Source organism: Fusarium venenatum, assembly GCF_020744135.1.
Source record: "Fusarium venenatum strain MPI-CAGE-CH-0201 chromosome Unknown EDB82scaffold_3, whole genome shotgun sequence".
NCBI lineage: Eukaryota > Fungi > Ascomycota > Sordariomycetes > Hypocreales > Nectriaceae > Fusarium > Fusarium venenatum.
The window spans coordinates 3,329,603-3,353,245 of NW_027072131.1; the positions used below are offsets into that span (position 1 = coordinate 3,329,603).

General features: G+C 48.9%; 5 protein-coding genes across 5 annotated transcripts; 2 read left to right on the top strand and 3 right to left on the bottom strand.

Annotated features, from left to right (window-relative positions):
* The first annotated feature begins 224 nt into the window (after nt 1-224).
* EDB82DRAFT_506145 (uncharacterized protein) lies at nt 225-3,723 on the top strand. The gene is made up of 5 exons (XM_025727358.2): nt 225-972; nt 1,024-1,304; nt 1,364-1,519; nt 1,574-2,850; nt 3,152-3,723. The coding sequence occupies exons 1-5, from the start codon at nt 714-716 to the stop codon at nt 3,261-3,263; spliced, it is 2,085 nt and encodes a 694-aa protein (XP_025581832.2). The 5' UTR covers nt 225-713; the 3' UTR covers nt 3,264-3,723.
* On the bottom strand, nt 3,724-6,764 carry EDB82DRAFT_506149 (MIF4G like-domain-containing protein). The gene is made up of 4 exons (XM_025727359.2): nt 6,405-6,764; nt 5,849-6,324; nt 4,719-5,799; nt 3,724-4,668 (listed from the first exon to the last, which is right to left on the bottom strand). The coding sequence occupies exons 1-4, from the start codon at nt 6,457-6,459 to the stop codon at nt 3,884-3,886; spliced, it is 2,397 nt and encodes a 798-aa protein (XP_025581833.1). The 5' UTR covers nt 6,460-6,764; the 3' UTR covers nt 3,724-3,883.
* A 955-nt stretch (nt 6,765-7,719) lies between these two features.
* Nucleotides 7,720-9,437, bottom strand: EDB82DRAFT_558354 (kinase-like domain-containing protein; the record flags this gene model as incomplete). Its single annotated transcript, XM_025727362.2, has 6 exons — nt 7,720-8,095; nt 8,150-8,548; nt 8,603-8,951; nt 9,006-9,089; nt 9,143-9,315; nt 9,392-9,437. 6 exons carry the CDS (start codon nt 9,435-9,437, stop codon nt 7,962-7,964), a joined length of 1,185 nt encoding a protein of 394 aa, XP_025581836.1. The 3' UTR covers nt 7,720-7,961.
* A 9,364-nt stretch (nt 9,438-18,801) lies between these two features.
* On the bottom strand, nt 18,802-21,413 carry EDB82DRAFT_238078 (6-phosphofructo-2-kinase-domain-containing protein). The gene is made up of 6 exons (XM_025727363.2): nt 21,071-21,413; nt 20,674-20,862; nt 20,321-20,624; nt 20,189-20,269; nt 19,536-20,138; nt 18,802-19,474 (listed from the first exon to the last, which is right to left on the bottom strand). The coding sequence occupies exons 1-6, from the start codon at nt 21,082-21,084 to the stop codon at nt 19,052-19,054; spliced, it is 1,614 nt and encodes a 537-aa protein (XP_025581837.1). The 5' UTR covers nt 21,085-21,413; the 3' UTR covers nt 18,802-19,051.
* A 776-nt stretch (nt 21,414-22,189) lies between these two features.
* On the top strand, nt 22,190-23,496 carry EDB82DRAFT_238173 (eukaryotic porin/Tom40). Its single transcript, XM_065607288.1, has 2 exons — nt 22,190-22,616; nt 22,670-23,496. The coding sequence occupies exons 1-2, from the start codon at nt 22,302-22,304 to the stop codon at nt 23,336-23,338; spliced, it is 984 nt and encodes a 327-aa protein (XP_065463957.1). The 5' UTR covers nt 22,190-22,301; the 3' UTR covers nt 23,339-23,496.
* Nucleotides 23,497-23,643: the final 147 nt, after the last annotated feature.

Genomic DNA, 23,643 nt, shown 5'->3' on the forward strand with positions numbered 1-23,643 from the left:
CGAGGACGGAGAAAAAAAGTCTTGTCGGCGCATTCCCCGCTAAAAACAAACTCTAGAGAACTTTAGGTTACATTAAACAACTGGACATTTAGTCGAATAATACATAACCAATAGATGAAAGAGAACTGGGTAGATGAGATGATCAACTTGAAGCCAAGAGAAGACTCTTAAGTCTTGGACAGGGGCATCTCAGAGATCTATTTCCTGTTTGTTCCATATTTTTATGTTTTCTACGAATTGCAAAAGTATAGGGAGCAACTGAACAATTCTGTCGACCCATCAAAGCGTAACAAGTCATTATCAGAGATACTTCGTTGGAGCGCAGGTACTTTAAAGCTCGCGTTTTAATGGGTCTTAGAAGCTGTATTTAGCTTTCACTGGGCTCTGCCCCGCCACATTACACTTTCCATAGCGCGACCGCGTTCATAGGTTACACCTGCTAACCCTGCGATTATAGCTGCAACACTTCAATACCATCACCAAGCATCCACGCTGCACTCTTCTCACTCTCCACATTCGGCTTGTCCACTCTCGCTGCGCATTACAGTTCATGGACTTGACTGCCTCTGCTCCGGGCCAAAAGCAACTTATCGTTAACAAATACCTGGCCATACCAGATTTATATTCGTTCCCCTGTCGCCATCACCGAGTGTGCGGATCAACAGCCCAAACTGACTGCTCTATGGGCTCCATCTGAATATAAACCAGCAAACATGGCTGGGCGTCGCCGCCGTGCATCCACGTCGAGTGTCGACACCGAAGATGGAAGCAAGATGTCATGGTGCCAGGAAAAGTCGGTTATGAGATTCAACCATTCCGGTGTCGACCCCGAGACCTGCTTTGAACTCAAGAACGCTATCGTTCTAAACAAAGATGAACAAACTATGGAAAATGCCCTTGATGTAGCTGACCGTGGACCATTCATTGTCCGCGGGACCTGCCTTGTGGAGGATCCAGCGCAGAGGGCGCACCGTTTGTGCCCCAACCACTGTCTTACGCATTACGTTTAATAACATGTTCTAGTCATCATGAAAGTCCGCAAATCGGTCGAGATAGAAGTCAGGAAGTGCGTTCTGTACTCTATTGGAGAAGACAAGAATGATTCGCCGATCATCTGGGTTGCGGGTACATGTGCTTGGTTTGAGCTCAACCCGTCAAAGGCATACGCACCCATCTACAGACAGATGCGAGAGGCTGTGGTACTCTATTATCGTATATTGGCTATTTACAGCGATAGAAAGCCTAAGAAAACAAAAAGGGGTAAAAAGGATATTGAGAGGGACCTTCATCATGTTTTCCACGAGGTTTGTGCTCAAGGCCACTTCATTCTAATCTGGCGTGCGGCCTTGCTAACCTTTTTAAGTATGCCACTAAGATCGGAGACGGCTCGACACTCGAAGATGTTATTTCGCGATGTGATAAACATGCATCATTTTTGATCTCACAGTGCACTGGAGATAGCAGCGAACTTGATTGGCGAACTACTCCTTTCTACCAGTGGTTGATCAAAAGACATCCCGTCAGTAGAAGACTCTTCTGTCCCACGGCAAACTAGACTAACATAGACCCTTAGGATATTTACAAGAAAGAAATTGGGCGCCAAAATAAACCGCCTCAGCCTCTTCTGTCTCCTTCCATAGAGATCAGCGGGCCATCGGTACCCCAGACACTCCCCTCACGAACTCGCAATGGCTCGTCAGCTCCATCAGTCGCTCTTAGCAATGCTACCCCAGAGGTCATCGAACTCGATGACAGCCCGCCACCACAACCAGCATCGCGGTCACGCTCTACTAGTCACAGGGTCAACCCTGAAATCATCGACGTGGTGAGCTCTAATCAAATCTCAAGGGACACGTCGGCGATCCCAAGACCAGCCAGCGTTCATTCATCAATAAGCACACCATCATTCACCCCTCACCCAAGTGAGATCTCTTCCTCGGTAACCGGCGCAAATGAGACTCCCTTCCAGAATGTCCTAAACGCTATCAAGTGGGCATATGCGGAAACTGAACATTCTAAGGCTGGCCTCACTCATTCGGCCGCTATGTATAAGCTCTGGACGAAATACAGATTTCCCAACTACAAAAGCGACCAGAAAGCATCCTACAGGGTCCCAATTGAAGAAGTACTTCACTACAACGCGGGCGCTCTGCTTCAGGCGCTTGATAAGGATAAGTACAAGCACCATGGTTTCTACTCCTGGCTTGAAGAAGCTTCTAAGAAACCATTCCACCCTGTGGCCATCAGGCCATCCGATTTCCCGTACCGCTTAATACGACGCAAGCAATCGAGCAATGCGCTTTCTAGCAAGTTGGCCCAGCCACCCCCCCTCGCGCAAATCGGAACACCTACGAGACCGGTCAATGAAGAGTTCTCAAGCCCCGCTCGTTCATCGCCAGCTGGCAAAAGTATCAGAAGGCCAGGCCGTCCATCCGGTGTGAAGTCTAGCCTTCGTTTAACAGCCGCTTCCAGAAAGCGAGCTCACTCTGATGTGGACAGCGACTCGCAGGATGAAGGAGCAGAGCCGAAAAGATCACATTATTTTTCCGACGAAGACGACGTGATTGAAAACGAGGGCCAGCTAGGGTCATCTGAGGATGAACCGGCTCCTAGTTCGTCCGAGGAACTCGTCAAAATTTTCCTCAGAGCAGACAACATACCAACGACTATTCCACGCGGCCCTGACGAGACCTGGGTTTGCGAAGAAGACGATTGTGGATACGTAGTCCGCGGTGGTGATATTCGAGACTGTCGTGAACGCATCAGGCAACACTTTCACGAGCACGAGCGACAGATGAACCGTGTAAGTCTCGCAAGGACGGAGGGTTCACGTGGACATCTTCCGGTGAAGTACGTATATTTTAAGCCTTTCTTGATACTCGTCGAGCTGAACAAACCTCCCTTCCTTCCCGTCCCCAAAACCCCGACCCCTGGCCTAGGAACTACGGATGAAACCGACACAGCAACATCAACCCCAACCCTGACCAACAGCCCTGTGAGATTTCACATGTACCAACCCCAGATTTCTGTGTCATCCCCGAAAGCTTCCGTACCTGTTACCACGCCTAATTTCAGGTCGATGATGGACGGATTTCGAAGACGCCCTCACCCTGTGTCAGACAACATTGATCGACTAACATTTGAACAATAGTCACCTCATGGATAAGTTGAAAAAATTGGGCGAGGCGTCCCAAGCTGCCGAGCAGCTCGTGATTGGCAGAGCTGTATTGCCTCAGCGCATCAAAAGAAATCTCCTTACATGATGAGATCAACAGGCGACCCCTCTACTCTACGCCCTAACTTTCTTTTATTTGCATTAGATTGCTTTCGATTCAATGGACTGAAAGATAATACCCTCAACATTAGCTCGGCGCGTATGTATTCTATAGGCTCTATCGGCAGCATGGTACTTTTGGGGTGTTTGGTCTTGATTTCCAGCATCAGGTGGATACTACCACGATCAAGGATAAGGAGTGTTAAGTGTTGCATATGGATTGAGTTATGACTTATGTATGAACGATATCAAATGCGTGTCCACATCCTTCAAGTACACGAGTAACGGTGACCGAATCACATCACCAGTTTAAAGGCAATTAAATGTGTGACCACGACACACTTGCTTAGACACTATAAGTATTGCTCGTCATAGAATGGCACACCAGAGGGAATTTTGTAACATGTCATGGCTATGTCTAGTTGAATGATGAATCCTGCAAGAGAACTCTTTAACGTGCATGGTATTAGACAAATTTCGCCTCAGCTCCTGTACCTATAATTCTCGAGAGGAAGCTACACCGAGTGAGCTCCTTTTAGCATATGGCCATTTCTAAAATACAGCCCCTATCTATCACCTCCCACCACCACAACCTTGCAATTAACTCCTCTAATTCTCTGCTCCATCAGTTACCATATTATCTTTGCCTACATTCTTGGCAGCCTCGAGAGCAAACGCCTCCTCAACAGCGCCCATTCTGTTGAAGACGCGCAGCCATCGCTGCCCCCATCGTCGGATCATGGCCTCGCGATCACTTGATCCGTCGCCTTCTTCCATTAGCTCATCCTTGCTTCCCCCGGCCCAGCTAATGAGGGCATCATTTGTAGCACGGAAAAGGTCGCGGATTGACTTGACTTCCTTGGCGCGTGTCTCGTCATCGGTATCAGGAGAAGAAATCACCTGGCGACTGCGAGTGGCAACCTTGGTAAGTGTGTTGGAGACGAGCTCAAAGACATGTGGCTCAGCTAGACTCTCGCCTCCATTGGCGCCGTTTGCTGGTGTGCTTGCGACAATGGCCCAGTCCACCACGGTCATTGGGGTCAAAATAGAGTAGTTGAGAAGCTTCTCGGTGATGGAGAGTGCGATACCTGGGTGTGCATGCCAGTAGCTCATAAGTGCTGAAATGATCTGAGCACGCGCCGCCTCTGAAGCGTTGCCGGCTTCAAGCAGTCTGCCCTTGGCCCGGTCGATGCAAGCCAGAACATGGCTCAACGACTTGGAGCCAACCCAGCAGATGGCGGTCATAAAGACATCTGTGCTAGCAACCAAGGGATCCAGTGATTGCTCCGAAGCTTGGGACTGGATGCTGTCGATAAAAGGTTGAAACTCTTCATCCGCAGCTTTTTTTCTCAGAAGACCGGCGATTTCCATGCCCTCCTTGGAGAATGGTGTATCTAGATCGCATGTCAGTTGTCTGGGTTTCACGACACAACAAAGTACATACCAGGGTTCTTGAACTTGAAATCAGGGACATCCTTCTCCTTCTCAGGGCCTACCAGAGGCAGATAAGGTTCAGGCAGAGTCTTCTGAATTCTCTGGGCGAAACTGAGTCTCACCTCCTTATCAAGTGCTCCTTTCAGGAACCACTTGCTAGGGTGATAATCAGGCAGTTGAGCATCGTCTACCCACTCGGCCCACTTCCATGTGAAGCCAAAGTTGCTGAGATGGTGGGAAAACCAGTCCATAAAGCGGTAGCTCAGTGCCAGATCCATGCGCGGGCTGTTTCGGTACATGTATCGGATCGCCCTACCAAGACTGGGTGCAATGGCTGCTGGTGCCAGCTTGCAGGCTTCGGTAAGAACGGAGTGATAGTACACGACTTTTCGTTCGGGAATAGGCAGTTGGAACAACTGTGAGAAGACGGTGTCAACAGCAACATCCTCAGGTTTCCATGTGTTCTTTCCCGTTGGGAAATTCTTCAGTTCGTCGAAAGGTGTAGCTCGTTTAACAAAAGTGCCGTCAGCGAAGTAGCAGTCCAAATCCATCAAGTAGCGAGCCGTGACGTTGCGGTTAAAGTCCAAAATGTTGATTGTGTCGAGAAGACCGTCTCGGATAAGAGAGGAAGCAATATCGGTGACGGCAGGAACTGAGGGTATATCCTGATTGGTGTATACGGAGAAGTAAATCTCAGGAAACAGAGGGCGAGGTCCGGCAATGACAGTCGCAGGGATGGAAATCTCGGGAAGCGCGTGCTTGGGCGCACTCGAGAGTTTGTCTTGCGCCTCAATATCCTCCAAAGGCATCTCCCAGGGCCGTGGCAAGCACGATAGCTCCCAGTTATTGGCAGCTTCGGATTGAAGTTGTTTTTGGAGCAGCATGCACACGCTCAGCGATGTGCCGGGGCTCTCCTCCTTGCCTTCGGGGTGGTAGGGGTCAACAAGGGCCTGTAGGGCATGGGGCTCCGACGCAATGATGTCTGTCTTTTCCATCAATTCCGCGGCCTTCTGCTGGAATTGTCCCGGAGTGGAGACCATAATGTAGGGGATGGTGAGAAGAATGATCTTAACAATCTCAGTACCAATGGTCTGCCTAGAGTTAGTAAATGGAATTCCATTGTAGATGTTCGAAACTCACGTCATCTGAGCTAGCTGTCTGGAGGTCCGCAGCTCGGCTAAAGAGCTCCTCCAAAATTGGGAAAAGACCATCTCCCTCAAGAAGAGACTGCAGACAAGCTAAGAACTTGAGTAGCAGTTTCACGTCACGCCATTCGCCCTGTGCGATCTTCTCTGCTGTGATTTGCGTGATACTTGCAAGGATCTCGTCAACAAATTCGGGTTTCAATGTGTTGATGATAAGAACGACGGCGGCGACGAAGGGTGTCTTCAATGGCTGTTCGAGCAGAAGCTGTGTCACAAGTTCGAGGAATGTCCTGCGAAGGTTTTCGTCGTCGTAGTTTTCGGCCACCATCTGCGCAATGGATTGAACTTCTTCAGCCCATCGGCGCAAAGGGGAGTCTGCGATGCTGAGAAGCTGTCGTCGGACGCGCACAGGAAGGGGCGCAGAATCAACCCGTCTCCGCTGGTTTCGGCGATCGTATTGGTCATCGTCATCTGCAGGGCAGCATATTAGCAGGCGCATCAGAGACAACGCGACAACATCGCGTATCTTGCATTGATGTTAATCTACTGACCTCGATATCTTCGCTTGCGGTAGCCACCCGGAGGTCTTCTATCGTAGTCGGCCATGATGCTGTCCTCGTCCTGATATAGCAATTCGGCGTGTATCAATGATGGTCGATATTGGTGGTGGATGAAGTTTGTGAAGTGAAAGTGTGAGGCTGCGTCACTGCTAAAAGTTAATCAAGGGAAACAATGTGCAGGGATAGTGCACAGAGCGAGCAAGCTAAGGTACATGAACAAGGTTCGGATTGGAGCATGAGGCGCTACTAGGGGAATGGTATCGCGAGGCTAACACGCTAACACCTGAGCAATGTGTATGCCTGAGGCATTCTTTCAAACCTTACATTGACTTCTTGGTCAAGATAATTGAGAATAGAGATAACGCAGCCCGCTGTATTTACAAATATCAAACAAACAAACCTTCTAGGCAGCTTTAAGTTTGTTTTCCCCACGAGTGGTTATGAGTTTAAAAATGGCAATGGCCATAAGAGCTCGCCAATTCTTAAGCCGATGTATATTTACAACTTGGCTCGACATAGAATGCAATATTTACCGAGTTCAGAATACTTCCCCAGGCAAATAAGAATAAGGCCATAACAAATTGAAGTAAACAATCATATAAATTTAATCAACTTGCGCATTTGAAGTCTAGAAATAAAAGCTCCGTGCTTTTCAAAGACGTCAAACCCTCCCAACGTCCTTCAATGCATCACATCGTTCATTCTTTCTGCCTTTTATTGCAATTCATAACCAGTCCCTTATTCTTTATATCGTCTTGGACCATTGACGACTAGACCAAATAATGCCAAACTCCTCCACATCTTCGGGAAAGCGAGAGTAAGATGCCACAGGGCCATCCATAGCCAGCTTCAATTGATAATTTCGTTGCAGCATGAAGAACAATACCGGGTGCCGGGCTGCGTCCTCTGCAGGTAAAACCAGGCCGAGAAAACCATTCGCCTTCACTCCTGTGCCTCCAACCAACATCAGGATCGCGACTCTCCGAGCAACCATGGCAAGCCAGAACACGGTACCAAAAAAGAAGAATTCAACAAATGTTATCTCGTCATTCCCAAGCCAACCGTTGCCACAGCATTGGGTTCCACCCCTGAGGCGCATACAATGAAAAAATAGCACCGGTTATTATCCGCCATGCATCGAAACGTGGTCTAAAAACGTAATTCCCTGCGATATGCGTCAATGGGATCATCCCTCCTCGTGACTAGCCTTGAGGCAAAACTGAGAGCGGGTTCGTATAAAGGGCAAGCACAAAGCCCAATCCTCTCCCTACCGGGAAAGACTCCAACGCTCACCAGAACAAACAGACCTTCTCAACTGGCCCTCGACGCCTATACACCGTGCCTTATATTAAAGACCGACGCTGTTGGCCCCAGGGCCACATAGCGCCTGCTCGCCATCTGGTCAGGCTTTGGTGGGCCCTTGCTCCCAGCCACTTTTGCTCAGCTCGGTACTGGGAGTGGACGAGGCAGGTCTCTTCCAGAGCCACGGAGAGCCGGAGAAGGGTAAAAGCATATGCCAACTACCCTTTGCCTCGACGCGAGGCCGGCTCAATCCAGTTTCGCCATCATCTCCTGCTCCGTCAAGGGTGTGAAGTGGTCGATATCAAGGCCTTGCGATGCGAGAACGGGGCGAATATGTGCTGGGACAAGCTTCTGGTTCAGGCTAGGAGCGATTGAGAGTTCTATTATAATGTCAGCTGTATTATCATTGAAATTAATAACAAAGTTTCACATACCGTGACGAGTGAAGTCAAAGAGAGCGGGGAGCTCACGGAGCTGGCCAGTTCCGTGTCGCGAGTCGGGAAGCTTGGTGTTGGGGTCACGAAGCTCGTCGAAGAAGGGGTGAACCATAGCATCAATTGCAGATTGTCGCTCGGTGGGGGTGTACTCGAGCAGGCGAGCAATGAGGTCAATGGCGTTGGCGTCCGCCTTTCGGAAGACTTTGTTGAAGGGATGAGGCTTAATTTGAGGGAACTTGTGCTCCATATAGTTAGGGTTCATTGTTCGAATCTGTTCCCGAGTAGGTGTGCCCAGAACTTTGATGATCTCAACGAGCTGGTCGATACCTGACTCGCCAGGGAAAAGAGGCTGACCAAGCATAAGCTCGGCCATCACACATCCAGTTGACCAAACATCTAATCACAGTTAGCGAATAGAATTAAGTAAACAGGTTTTACACGTGATCTTACCAATCTTTGTTGTGTAGTTCGTGGCACCAAAGATGAGTTCGGGTGCACGATAGTATCGGGAGCAGATGTAGGAAACGTTAGGCTCGTTGGGGACCAAAATCTTGGCGCTTCCGAAATCGCAGAGCTTGAGGATACCGCTGTTGGGGTCGAGAAGAAGATTCTGAGGCTTGATATCTCGATGGCAGATACCTTGAGAGTGGATGTAGGCCAAGGCTCTGAAGAGCTGGTAGATGTAAAGCTTGACCTCTAGGATAGGCATGGTTGTCTTCATCTTGTTGAAAAATCGAGAGGCTCGGTAAACGGTCTCGGGCACAAATTCTTGAACGAGGTTCAGGTAAACCTCATCCTTCTATGAGGGAATTAGCGGGAAAGAACAGATGACTAGCTGGGCAAGATCACATACACGTTCGCCATTGGAGTAATAGAAGGCCTTGAGCTGGACGATGTTGGGGTGACGGACAATACGCATAATCTGTAGTTCACGGTTCTAAAACAAAGGTTAACAAACAGGCCATAGTACGCTGTGTTAATTGTACACACCTTGAACCTCTTGTCTTGAAGAACCCGCTTAATGGCAGCATCCTCTCCTGATGGGGACAGCTTGGTCTGGAAGACGACACCGAAAGAGCCGTTTCCTACAATCTTACACTGCGTGTACTGCAGGTCCCGAGTCTCGCCGGTAATTCCATCCTGAACCTTCTCGCGGATAACCTCTGCAATTATGTCAGTTCAGGCACCATACATCAAGCCAGGCCCATGCAGGCCCAATGACAGGGAAGATGTACTAACCTCCCATCCGGAGGCTGTTGAAGGCGTTTGGCCGATGAGCCGACATGGTTTGAATGCGTGAATCTTAGTCAAGCCGCGAGTGCAAAGAGAGTTGAACGAAATCGCCTGGGCGTTTCGACAAAAGAGAATATGCGAGGAGCTATTAAGTGGGCCGTGATGGGCAGAATGGAACGAGCCAATGCTGAAAGGCAAGCAAGAAGTTGGGTAGCGATTTTCCTTCAATGGAAAGCTAGATTTGCGCAATAGACAAGTGTACGACACTTGAATGACGATGGGCGAGTGATGTCTCGGTCGAGCAGGGTATCGGCACGGGCGCAGAGGGGCGACTCGTGAGGTTATTTCTGCACGTAAAAGCTCGTCAACCAAAGAAATTCTGGCTGATGAGAAACGATGCCGTTATTCCAAGTAGACTATAAACTGTTTGTGAGTCGAAGGCAACAACGAGGACGATGCGCACGAAATTGGCAAGGCCAAGGGTATCTGGGGAAACAAAGAGAAAACCGAGGGGAGAGTCGGTGGTGTTTTTGGTGGCACGGGACAGGCTGGAGGGGGAGCGGGGCAGAGGGGAAGGGAGGGGAGGAAAGGGAACAGTGGGCGCGAGAAAGTGGGCAAGGGACGGGGTATAAAAAGCTGCTGGTAGCGAGGGTTAAAAAAAAAAAAAAAGGACGCCGGGGGGACAGGGCCTAAAGATAGATCGAGGTACTAATGGGAATGAGTGGTAAGGTAAAAAAAGGTATGGTAGAGCCAGAGGTGGCGACGTAGGTGTATGTAGGTGCAGGTGCAGGCGCAAGTTTAGGTGAAGGGACGGACAAGCCGTGTTCAGTCAGGCTTCGTTCTTCAGGCGGTGTTTGCTTTGCTGACTGATCACGCAGGGACGGGGGCTCAAAGTGATGGGCTTTTTGAATGGAAGCAAGGCAGACACAAACAAAATGAGTGAGTGAGTGAAGGAGGGAGGCAGGAAGGGTGAAGTCGTTGACTTGACGAGTGTGCGTGTGCGTATGCGTGCGAACGTGAGTGCGGCAGGATGCGCTATGCTACGCATGCATTTACAAGCATGGATTGTTTGGGTAGGAAGGTTTTATTATTCTGTCTCTCTCTTTTTCTTCCTTCTGGCGTTCGATTCTCTCCCGCCCGTTTCTGCACCTCAGGCTATTGACGTTTGGATGCTAGTGATGTGTAGTGGAGATAGCTGCAGTCGCAGCCGTTGCTGGCTTTGAATAAAAAAGAGGCTGGCTATCCACGCTCACAACTTTGATGCCCAGACGAGCTTTTTTTATTCAGAAGGCCTCGAAATAATCCAGGGGACAAGGCGACGGGTAACAAGGCGTGTACTCGGTGCTAGGGGAGTGAAAGCTCAGGGAGTGCGGGCACGGGGCTGGCACTAAGCGGGTCTGAAGGGGCGGGGTGCTGGCTTGATGGGGCACGCTCGTGACAGCCCATCGATAGAATGCAGCCAGAGAAGACGAAGGATGAAAATAAAGGCGTTCCGGAACTGATGATGATGATAATTGAGGAATTTCGAAAAATGGAAGTACAGCAAGGGAAAAATGCATATAATTCACGGGAAAGGTTGGTAGGCTGAAGAGAGGCATGTATTGAATGATGGACCTACAATGTGCGATGCAGGCGACGCGAAAAATGATGACGATATCGCTTAGTTGGGAGTCAATTGTGCTGGTGACCTCGAGATCTTATGTAGTCGCGGCAGCTTGCACCGAATGATCGTGAGATGCGTGAGGCTTTCGAATCAATCAAGAAATAATGTGACAAGGGCCTTCTGTTTGTTGGAGAAAGACACAGGTGTAATCGGAACGGCTTGTTATGAGGCACAGACAGGTTCGGTGGTTCAAGGTTGCTGGGCAAGTGTTCATGTGAGTGCAGTCGGGTGCGGTGCAGTAGCTGTGCTTCTGGCGGCGTACGTGGTGATGCAGCGGCTAGGTACTGTAGCAGGGGCACAGGTGGTATAAACAATACGATGAGAGACGAGCGAAGCCACGGCGAGTCCCCTTTTTTCTAGGTGACTGGGTTTATTCGAGGTTTTACAGATAACGGCGTCGAAGACGGCAGAAGGCGGCTGGCAGTTATGGTAGGCAGGTTGAGGCCGAGCTAGGAACGCTTGAACAGACAGATGCGATGTGATGTATGCGAAACGATGGGATACGATACAGCCCAGCGGGAATTCTTAGGCCAGGGGAGAGTGTGAAAGCCCTCGAGGCATTCTAGGAACGGTGGGTGAAGTCAATCAAAGATGATGGTAGAAGAGGAATGTTTGAAGTCTGGTGGAATGAGCTGAGCTGAGCTGGGCTGGGCTAAATTGAGCCTCGTCTATGTTGGTTCTAAGCTTGCCCGCTTGCTAAGAAGCTGTTCTGAATAGGAGTTGACGAACAGCCTGACTACCTACCTAGTACTGGAGCTAAGGTAAATACTACTACGAGTAGGTACTTACTACTAGTAACCTGACGTGATACCTACCTACTACAGAACAGCGTCTAGGGCGGTACTCTTCGATCTGAAAGGCAGTATCCGTACCTTGGTAGATACCTACCTGGTACAAAATGCTCTGTGGCAGGACCTAGAGGTGGTGGTAAAGGGCGTGCACGGGGCAGCTATGCGGGGCGGTTTTCTACTTAATCGACAGAGTGACGGCATGAGCGGCCGTGGATAGCGAGCAGGTAGTGAGACGTCAATGAGCAACCAATGTAAAGTATAGAGAAAATAAACGGCTCCCGTTAACTTAAGCTGCCTAACTGCCTATACTAGTTTGTTTTATGCAGGTTAATAAAACCAATTGCATATACAGCGTTGGAGAGTAATAAACTGCCTTGGAGTGAAAGAAAACTTAACGCTAAAGCCAATGTCCAAAATAAAATAAAGCAAGTCTAGGATCTGCTCTCGTGTAAATAGACTGAGTAATTTTGTCGCTAATGATCTCATGTAACAGCTAGTTTTGAGGACCCCGGGGAGTGTATCGGGTATGGCAAGGAGGGGAAATTTTGGGTTGGTGTGTGAGGGGTTAATGAACCTGAAAGGTATTCGTAGCTACTAAGCTGGAAGGAAAGACAGGACTCTTTCCAGAATTACATATGCATGTTTTGACTGTTGATGCACAGCGGTGTCGGATATGAGAGGTGAAAGATGCCAGCTAAGTATTCGTAGCAGGGGTCCTGTATCGTGAAGATATGCAGAGAATATGACTGAATATGCGTAGGTACCTTACGTAGAGAAATTGAACGATGTGGTGGTGGGGGAGGGTACAGTACGATACTTAGGTACTTTTTGCAGAGGCTCTACTCGCCTCTTCAGCAAAGTAGATCTCGTTAACGAACGGCTTGAACCGCCGCACGGGGATTTATTTTTGGAAAACTATACTCCTTGTGTCTCGAGAGCCGCGTCGCCAGGACCAAATCAATCGCGGATCAATGGACTTTGATCCCGAAGCAATTGGTTGCAAATATGTGAACGTCTTGTGAGCAAATTCGACGCCCATTCAGAGGACCCGCAGCACTGGGCTTGCTCATGTGCCCATCTTGAGACGGGTAAGGTTCCTGGAAGGTACCCAAGCGCTAAAGTCCGGCAGGCGAGACCTCTGCCATCCCATGCAACCGTGTACTTTACTTTCCTGGAATTGGGTAGATCGAGTCGGGTCTGGGCAGCCAAGATGCCTCAGGGTAAGGTACCGACGCAGCAGGTCAGGTCGAGTTCAGTCAGGGAATCGACTTTTCTGTCGTAACACGATACCTGGCATCTGTCTAGCTATTCCTGAGATGGCTCGATGTTGACCATCCAAGGGTATCGCGATCCATACTGTACCCTTGACGGATTGGATCCATATCGGTGAGACGAAATAATCGGTTTGTCGGGAAGTGATCCATAGACCTGCCGAATCGCTTGCTGCATGACAGTTAATAGTCTCGACCCTTAAAAATCTTGATACAACAATACCAGTTCTTGGATGCTTGCATTTCGCCGATGACCTGCCTGCCATACCAAGAGGGTATCGGAATAGTGGTTCGAGTGACGTGAAGCAGGTGAGGTCGAAGATATCCCTGCCTACATAGTACGGCTTATAGACCAAGTAGGACAAGGGAAGGTGAGAGTCAAATGAACAGTGAACCACAACTACCTAGATAATATGTCGCATTACACTACGCCTACACACCATACTCTTTCACTCAAGTTGACCCAAAGATTGATTATGAGCCTTGAATATACTACTACCTACTAGAAGGTACTTGTGTGGAAAATCAATTGCCCTTGTTAATACATACGGCAAGACGTGATTAGCGAATATCGACCAATCGAGCCTCTGTATCATCAGGTAGGTTCGATTCGAGCAAAAATAATAATCATGAAGAGCAAGCGAGAGACCAAGCCACAAGAGATCTACAATCTTGCCAAAAAGAGACGTGCAACTATGTACTAGACATCGCATCTGGATCCTTGAGTGGGCTCGATAGAAGCACTGACCATAATCTGCAAGTCAAGGTATCCCGAAAGCCACATGGTTGTCTTCATTAACAACGCAGACAGGCAATCCGATATCTCTTACACACTGCCCACAGTCTCAAAGACGCTGTACCAATGGGGGAGAGGAGAACGCCCACGAATGAGGCCAGCACAGAATCGTCGACTATTCCCATCGACTTGTAACTTCAGAATACTATTGCTTCAAAGGAACACTTCGGCTCACATGACATTAAGAACAAGGCCCGACTAACACAATACGTTAACTCCTAGCCAGAGCCTCAGAGGTCACGTCACGTCACCTCACGTTCCATTTCACAACGCCTCAGCTCACAATTACGGCCAAATAAAACCGAAGTTATTAACAACAATCTCAAAAGCCAATGACAATTTTTATAAATAAAAAATTGCTAGAAAAACAGACTCAATACAAGTATTCGTTGAGTCAGCGGCACGGCTATAGATGCATCGGCACTGTAACATACCTATGTATGTTCAGGGATCATTTAGATCTTTTGGTGGTCCAACATCAACATCGTTAAATCTACAAGTACCTGCTAACTGGGCAGCGCAAAACAAACTGTAGCTCTTCCCGGCACCTCCCCTGGCAGTCAGAGTGGTCCAAGCTGACCCGGTCTCGGTTGGTTCCCACCTGATGCAGACGCAGAGCCAGAACTCGAGATAATGATGGACGTTTTTACTTTACACAGAAGTCACTGAGCACATGCGCCTGCGGGGCCGTGGCACAACGAGGCTGGGTGGAACCCTGACGTCTGAAGCTCTGGAACCTCAAGATCCAGAAATCAGGTGTCCAATTGAACGATATGATTAATGCTTGTTGTTGCAGTTGTCGTGCCCTAACACCTCCACAGAAATTTGCAACTGCGGTATTCTCCTTGCCTTCAACGACGCCGATTTCGAGTTGGTTGATCAGCACGAGCGCTTGCTCCAGCTATTGAAGCTGCAATGGGCACGAATCTTCAAACCTTCACCATCTGATAAATCTTATACACGTGCACATGGCATACATCAGCTTGTATTCGGGTAATTTTGTTGGTTTCAGTACCAAGTCGGGCAACTCGCTATCCCCTAGGTAGAGCCATCAGTGGCCAGTGATGGTTGGATGCCAATTGGTGGTGTCGAGGCGTGATCAAATGGTGCTTGATGTGGACCTACCTTACCTTTACGTGGTTACTGAGTGTCGACGCCAACGGTGATCTACCTGCGGCCAATGAAAGCGCCAGCAGACGTCATGCTACCCATGGACGTCATCTGTCAAGACGACGGTACAGGCAGCACTAAGCTACTGTTTGCCGGTGGGTTGGGTTGGACTTGCAGCAAGTACAAGTTGAATGTATCGGAACCAGCGATAGATCTTGCAAGAACGGGACGGAGATGCCCATGCCGTTTTGGCATGTCTTGACAGGTAATCAACAAGGTCGCGCCAAAAGCCGATGCGGCCACGGCACATGGGTGACTAGCTACGCGACATCTTGATGACGCTCTGCTCAAGGACTGAGGACTCGGAGACCATCAAGCCCCTGGCACCATCACCTCCACTTAGACCGAAGCTGACCACGGGTCAATCAATGGGCGGCTGCCGACCACTCACGGGCTACCGGTCGCGGAAGTTGGAGCTTCCCAGATGGTGGGCAGTCATGCTTAGTGGATAGGCTTTGCGGAATGCAGATGGTCATGAGACCCTCGTATGCAACGCTAATGACCATGGCCGAGTTTTAAGTTCACGAAAGCGCAAGACCCATTTGTTCAACGAAAGGGAAAAAAGGGGTCCCAAGTCATGCTTGAACCAATCATTATGTTGATCAACCCCATCAAACCAAAGTCCAAGCTCTAAACTCTTGAGACTTGTTATCGCCAGGAACCAACCAACAGGGCTTGAATTCAAAGCGGCATGAGGAGTCGTTTCCTTCAACATATGAGCCAATGGTTCGTCACGCTATCATTAATTAGCTTCACTGAGGCTCAACCGACAAGTTGAAAGCCGCCCTTGACTGCTGCCTATCATCAAGCTCATTGTAACACAGACGCTAACTCTCTTTCTGTGACCAAAGCTGGTATATATTCGTCTTAAACATGTTACGGTCATGCCGCAATGTGATTTGATGTTGAACGGTCCAAATCAGACACATGCCTTCCGGCTGCGGCTCCAAGCTTTAAGAGAATGTTAAAGCCACCAAGCATGCATGACTTCTCAGGTATCTGTCGCCCCATATTCCGGGCCTCGAAGCTGAATATCTTCAATGCCTAGCTCCATCTCGATTAACGTCAGGTGACACTGGCTGAACTACCGAGACATGTCAACTAACACAGAATCCTTTCCAGAGAGACTCAACAGGCTGACTCACATCTCGTTTGAGGCAGATCCAACAGAACATTGGCGTTCCAAGAATTAGAGAATAGGTCACAAATATACATATCTTGGCAACGGCAGTCATCGGCCAACCAGTGATGGCTCTGTTCATCAAGACCGCTCGAGATGTTCTCTGAGGTAAACTTCCTCCCCTTACAACCTTGCCAGAACTTTGCATTTTGTCAGACAATGCGGGCTTTCGAAATGTCATCGAGTATCGATAAGCACTGTCCTGTCTGCATATGGTGTTGGAATGCCAGTGCAGTTCCCATCCTAATGTCTTGCCTTGGAGCGACATCTATGATACTGCTCATGCGATTACTTGAGAGGCACATCTTAGCAGCAGATTTATATCAGCGTCAGATACACGGCAGCCTCTTGTTTAAGATATGAAAATCCAGTGGCTCCGATCTTACATCGTTCCACTGACAGCAATGTGGTATTTATAATATTATACAAAAGTAAACTATCGTTGGTGTGCCTATACCGGGTTTCTCGTTATACAAAGCTTCTCCAAACCCCTCGCACAACTCGACAAGGATCATTGTTGGCTTCGGTGATCCATGACACGAGCCCAGATAAGATCCGTGACACCCTATTTCTCTAGTCAAGCTTCCGGGCAATCACTGCCTAGTCGGCTCAAATAGGCTCTTGTGGCATGTGGTTCGCAGCGCGGCACATTGAAGCGAGTCGTTCTGAGCTTGGTTGGGTCTCAGCTGTCACAGAGAATGAGGCTTGACAATCCAAGCTCTTGAACACTTTGTTACACTCTACTCAGGCATGGCCAAGCGTTGTTACAGAAGAAGACAAGACTTTACTATATAGCAAGCAGACCACTTTGGGTCACCTGGTTCATTCGCTATCCTCAATGATCGCTGCCAGATAGCCACGCAATGGCATGGATATCAAGATCTATGATTAGCATGATGAGGGCTACATAGACGGCCACCACACATCCTGATTAGTCAAGGCGTGTAATTGGAGAATGTACCAAGTCGAAGCTGCCGCACGAAAGATGAAACAGCTTATAGGCTTGAGAGGTGGGATTGTAAGTCCGTTGGTCCCCCAACTCATACACTGGCGATATTGAAAAAAGGTTGACCAGTCGATGCAATTACATGAGTGAGGCACTTTTGGGGTGGATGAATACTCTTCGCTGTTCCTGGTGTCAAAGAAGCCAAGAGTGTCTCCTTTCACTCCTCAACATACACAAGAACTACCTAGTGAATACCTCCCCGTCCTGACACGTCTCTCTTTACAGGGGAATTTTTGGATATTCATCTTCCATCTCAAGTATATTGTCTCAGTCCTGAGAACTTGAGCCATCACCGAGCATCTCAAAACACCCTGGCTTGACAGTTACCCGAACCAACACTAACACAGGCATGGCATAGGGACGATAAAAGTTGGGTCGGGGTTTATCGGTGTTACCCTAACTAATGAAATATTTGACTCAATTGTTGAGGTAGCCTAACATTGTTGTAGGTTCTTGTTCTTTATGCAGGTGGTAGTGCTGCTTCTTGTCATATATGACCGCAGACCGGAGCGTCATCCAGGTTCCCCGAGCCAAAGGGATCTATTAGCCTATGATCTGACAAAAATTCAAAGTTCCTAGCATTGATGTAAGTGAGTAAACTGGTGATCTTTGTCATATGACCCTGCTACAAACAGACACTGCATATTCTGCTGTTGTGTACTGTTATTCAGCCATTGCCAGTCAGCATAATCGCAACGATCATCACATGGGCACCCATCATCCTGCTTGTTCTCCCAGACAAGAAATTTCTCGGCCAGCCAAAATCACGCTCATCTCGTCACTCCTTCAGAAACGGCTCACGGCCCCCCTTTAACCCCTGTGCACCCGCTTCCATATCCAGCGACGTGCATCCGTTGATACTGAGCCCCCGGTTGTTCCCCAGGTACAAGGCATCGGGAGGCCGCTGCATTGTGCTTGCGCAACACAACCCAGTTGGATTGGCCTATTTGACGTGAGTGTCGATCCTTGCTCAACTGTAATTGTATTGGGGGTCTGAGCTGCGAGGCGAGTCTCGCCCAATGTAACAGATTTCAAGGTTTGTCTAGCTTGTTATGTCGCGCCACGACTGCGTTTACGCGGTCTATCTATTATATTTGGGTTTGATGCTGACATGGAAAGACGATTATGTTGGATTTGGTCATACCACTCAGCGATACTTGCGCTTGCGGCATGTCCTCGTGGAGATTTTTCTGCCTGAATTTGTTGATCTGTAACAGCGTTTCTGTAACAACGAGTCGCTATTATATGCTGTACCAGTTCATTGCCACAGTACTCGCTCCTACATCATGATGTTCACCAACTAAGTTATATTAAATCTTGCAGATCACGTCTGAAAACTGTCATATCCCGTCCAATACGCCAAAACTACCCTGTAGTGTAGAGGCGGTATGATGCTCTCCATGATAGGCTCATTCATCCAAAATGTCTGTGGCCATGAACAAGACAGCTCGTGCTGTCTATCAATGCAACCCAATTGACTTGACTCTTCTGAACGTGAAGGATCAAAGAAGCATAGGGACTTGGGAACAATGGCATCATTTGGACATTCGGACTCGATAACTTGACTTGATAAGTCATCATGCACGTTTCAGAGGGCGCAGTAGAGCTTCCGACTGAATCATGTGATTTATCATGAATCATATTGACATACAGCCTGTCATTTCCCTTATACGTCATATTCTTGGTCCCGTGATAGTCCTTCCTCACAAACTCAGCAATAGACAAGAAATTCATAGTTTGTAATTCCAAGAAAACGATACCTTTCCCCTTGCCAGTTTCTCTCATGTAACTAGTCTTCGTCGTTGACCTTGTCTGCTACCATATCCTTGGCCGTGTTGATGACCTTCTCGGGTGGCCGTTCAGCATGCTCTGCTGGAGTGCCAACGCCACTTGGGATTGGGGAAAGCTGCGCGCTCACGACTCCGCTGCTCGGAACAGGGATCTTGATATCCTGGGGCGAGCCAGGTACGATCTGAGGGTTGAGGCCAGGGATGTGGATTCTCTTGGCCTCGTTTTGATACGCCGCGGGGACGATCTCGATGATTTCGTCGCGCGGAAAATTGATCACTGGAATATCAGTAGTAGAGCAATGCATTAAGTAGGCGTAGAGCACGCGAAGCACAGACTCGTGGGCGATGATGAGAAGATCGGTCTGTTCTCGCTCCAGCTCAAGGATAATGGGCTCCAGGCGAACGGCAAGATCATGGTACGACTACTTCTAGTCAGTATTTTGAACACGGTTTGAAACATCAACCGCATGGGTTTAGACATACCTCTGCACGAGGGTATCGATGATGGTAAGGGTCTAATTCGTGTTTCTCGACCTCATCCGGGTAGATTTGACGGATCATACGCTCAGACATCTTCTCGCATACGCCGGGGTTGATTTGACTGAGCTGTGATCGCTGGCGGACCTTGTAACCCTTCTCATTCAGTACATCAGATGTTTGCACCGTACGCATTCGAGTTGATGTCCAGACGGTAAGTGGTGGCAGGGGAGCATCCGCGCCTCCTTCCGCTATAGTCGTGAGCCGTTCTTGTTCACGGTGCTTCAACAGTGCCTCGGACATCTTTTGGGCATAGTCTCTGCCTTCGAGTGATAGGGGAGCGTCGGCTTTGTACGAATCCTCCTCTGCCGTTGTGCCGGCTCGGGCAAAGAAAGTCTTTCGTGACTTGATGTGTAGGTTTGTGAGATAGAAGACAATTCGATGAGCGAGGTAGTTGAAGCTGACGTTGTTGTAGAAGAACTTGGTTCCTGCGTTAATCATTTTGATGTAGTTCAGCTCCTTCTCATTCATGGTTTCAAAGACAGGGATCTTCATCTCAATCCTTTGGAGGTATAATTTGGCAGCCTCGTCAGGTTCCATTCCAGCGAACTACAGCGAGTGAGTTGTCATTCATACACATTTCGAAGCGTGGTACTTACATCTGGGGACGAGATCTTAACGTTTCTCGCATTCTCTCGCAGGATACGCTCATCATCGACAAATGATTCAATGAATAAAGTCTGTCAGGTGTGTAAGCACGGATGGTCAAATGGAGGAGTGGCCTTTCTAACTTGAACATCGTGCTTTGCAAACTCTTTGGCCAGGGAGCGTCTTCCATTTGCAGTAGGGTTCACTGCGTCATAAATCGCCACCTGCCCATTGTCATGGTTCAGCCAGGAGTAAATGTCCTCGCGGCACTTCTTCAAAATCTTCTGGCGCAGAATGACAGAGGCTGGTGACGCATTTGGGAAGAAATAGTCGTCAGGAATAGACCCGTCGGGGCCAACAGTTGCTCGACGGTAGTCACCCAAATGGAATATCCGAGACTTGACGCCGAGCCAGCTCAAATATCGTGCCATGGAGACACAGATATGCCTGGATGGCTGTAAGTTTAGACTGCCAGTATTAAAAGGAAAAGACTTACGTTTTACCACGCGCAGGCGGCCCTACCATGACAATGACGATACGCCCGGAGTGAAAGAGTCGGCCAGACATGGTACTGTAAAGCTGGGCTGGGGCCAAATCTTGCCCATGGGGAATATCGTGAATGGCATCAATAAAAGTTGAGCTCTTGCGGCGGTAGCGAGGGGCGTTGGCCGCGATCTCGGCGGTTCTAGTAATGTCAGTCACATAACAACTCCATATATAGAACGACCGCTATTCTAGTATGATGCGATGAGTATTATCGATCACCATTAAAGCCACGATATCGAACGGCTTATGATGCCAAGTCACACCAACACGTCGGTAAAAGCCGCAGAGATAGGAGATCACCACACGATAAAGTAGTGATTCAAGGGCCAGAAAAGGGAAATACGTACAGAAGAGTATCCATGTTGGCTGGCAGCCGAACAAATTCTTCCGATATGATAGTTCTAAAGTGAGAAGGTCGTGTTCGAGTCTATAGAGTTCAACGAGAAACACTTGAGATATTCCAGCTCTGGGAGATTGTTTGGACTCGTAAGGAGTGCCGAATAGTTCAGACCAAGATCAGGATCGTGAACACAAAGATATCGATAGTTAAGTGTTGACGAAGCCTCCTGCAGCTCTTACTGCCGAGCTTGATGCAACTTTAACAAGGGTAAGACGAGCCTCAAGATAAAAAGCCAAAGGAGAAGCCGGTGGTTGCCGGCGGGGTCAACGATAAATGGTTCAGATATTGGGCGTTTGAGTTGACTACACTAGTAGATCAGTTTGACTCGAGTGAAAATGTGACTTTGGCGTTTGATATGAAAATGACACAGACGACAGTCGATGAGAAGACAAAATCAAAGTGAAAACGAAAGTCAATTATAAATGGCTGGCGCTCAAGGTTCTGTAAAAGACTGGAAGGAAGTGATTGAAGAATCGGGTGCAAGTGCGACCGGCATGTAGGCAAGTACTTGTACTTGATATTTGGCACGTCATGTTCAAGATGCGGTGTAAAGTAGTGCAAGCTACCCCATAGCGCTGGGCAATAATATCAGCTGGAAGTACAGGATACTTTACACCACCTACTCTAGATACCTACCAAACCCAGTCAAGTTACAGGCAGGTGGACCTTCTGAGGCTCGTTCAGCTTCAGGGAAGTCGTAGTATCCGCCCCTCCGGGATATCAGGAAAAATTGACTAATGGAAGCATAAGAGACGAAATTACTAGGTCAGCTTATGCTCTTTAGACTATAGTTTTTGGGTTACTTATTTTTATACCCTAAGACTTAGGAGGCTAACTTTCTGCTACGCCACATATCGATCTGGCACGGCGCATGGAATGCAGACACCGCCACAGCCGACTCGGCATCATCGGTGGCTAGTGCCTCTCCACTACAGAGCTGTCCAAGCCAGATGAAAATTATTCTCCATCTCCATCCTGCTCGTCATCACGTTCCTGGCGTTTAGAGGCCTCAGGATATTAATCGCATTCGAGGTTGTTTTACACAACTTCTTATTTTTCATTAATTATATCATTGGTATAATCGCTACGAACGCCTGATCGTGTGCATCGCCATTGTCGATTAACACCTCGGCTCGCTCCTCTTCCGTCCATCTTCGCTTCGGCGCTCCTCAGTCACAATGGCCTCCGCCGCCGCATTGGATCCCGTCAAGACGGCTCTTCTTTCCAATCCCCTCGCTAGCGCCCTTGGAGATGTCCTCAACTCCTTCAACGAGCGGAGGGCTAAGCTAGGCCTCTCCAACCCAGGCACTATCGAGAGTCTTGCCAAGGAGGTTCAGCGCGATGTCTTCCTCAACAACTATATGTTTACCGGAATCCGAGCCGACCTGACAAAGATCTTCAGCATGGCTCCTCTCTTCCAAGTCTCCCACCAGTTTGCTATGGGCGAGCGTATCAACCCTTACACTTTTGCTGCCATGTACGGAACAGGAAAGGTAGCTACTAGTTAAACACAATTTGATATTCAAAGTTGCTAACTTTGTTGCAGGTCTTCTGCCAAGGTAACCTTGATAACGAGGGTTCTCTGTCCGGACGATTCAACTGGCGATGGTCGGACAAGCTAGTTTCCAAGTCTCAACTTTCCATCTCCCCAGGTGGTCAAGATATGGCGCAGTTCGAGCACGAGTACACCGGAAACGACTTCAGCGCATCCCTCAAGATGCTTAACCCCTCCTATCTCGAGGGTGGTGTTACTGGTATTTTCATCGGAAGCTACCTTCAATCCGTTACTCGTAAGCTCGCTCTGGGTCTCGAGACTCTTTGGCAGCGACCTTCTCTGTCCCAGGGTCCCGAGTGCGCCGTTTCTTACGCCGCCCGCTACAAATCTACCGACTGGATCGCTACCGCTCAGCTCCAGGCTGCTATGGGCACCCTGAACACCTCATACTGGCGACGACTCTCGGACAAGGTTCAGGCTGGTGTTGACCTGAGCCTCGGCCTTGTTCCTTCTCCTGGTGGTCTCATGGGTGGTGGTCTCCAGAAGGAGGGTGTTACCACTATCGGTGCCAAGTACGATTTCCGCATGTCTACTTTCCGCGCTCAGGTCGACTCCAAGGGCAAGCTGAGCTGCGCTCTTGAGAAGCGTGTTGCACCCCCTGTAATGATGACATTTGCCGCTGATATTGACCACTTTACGGTACGTGCCCATAGTCCCTGATTATCTAAGAAAAAGCAACACTGACAACAAAATTACAGCATCAAGCCAAGATTGGTCTGGGTGTTTCTATTGAGGCTGCTCCTGAGGAGCTTCAAGAACAGCAGGAGGCCCTCGGCGCTCAGGCTCCTCCCAACATCCCCTTCTAAGCCATGAGCTCAGCATACTCCCCACAACATCTCCGATGACCCGGCATTCTGTCTCCAATGGGACTGAATGCCTTAATGATCGCCCGCTGTTGACCGGGCCAGGACCAAGCCTTACCCCCCAAACCCTTTTGTCATTTTTGATGTCTTATTAGTCGTCCT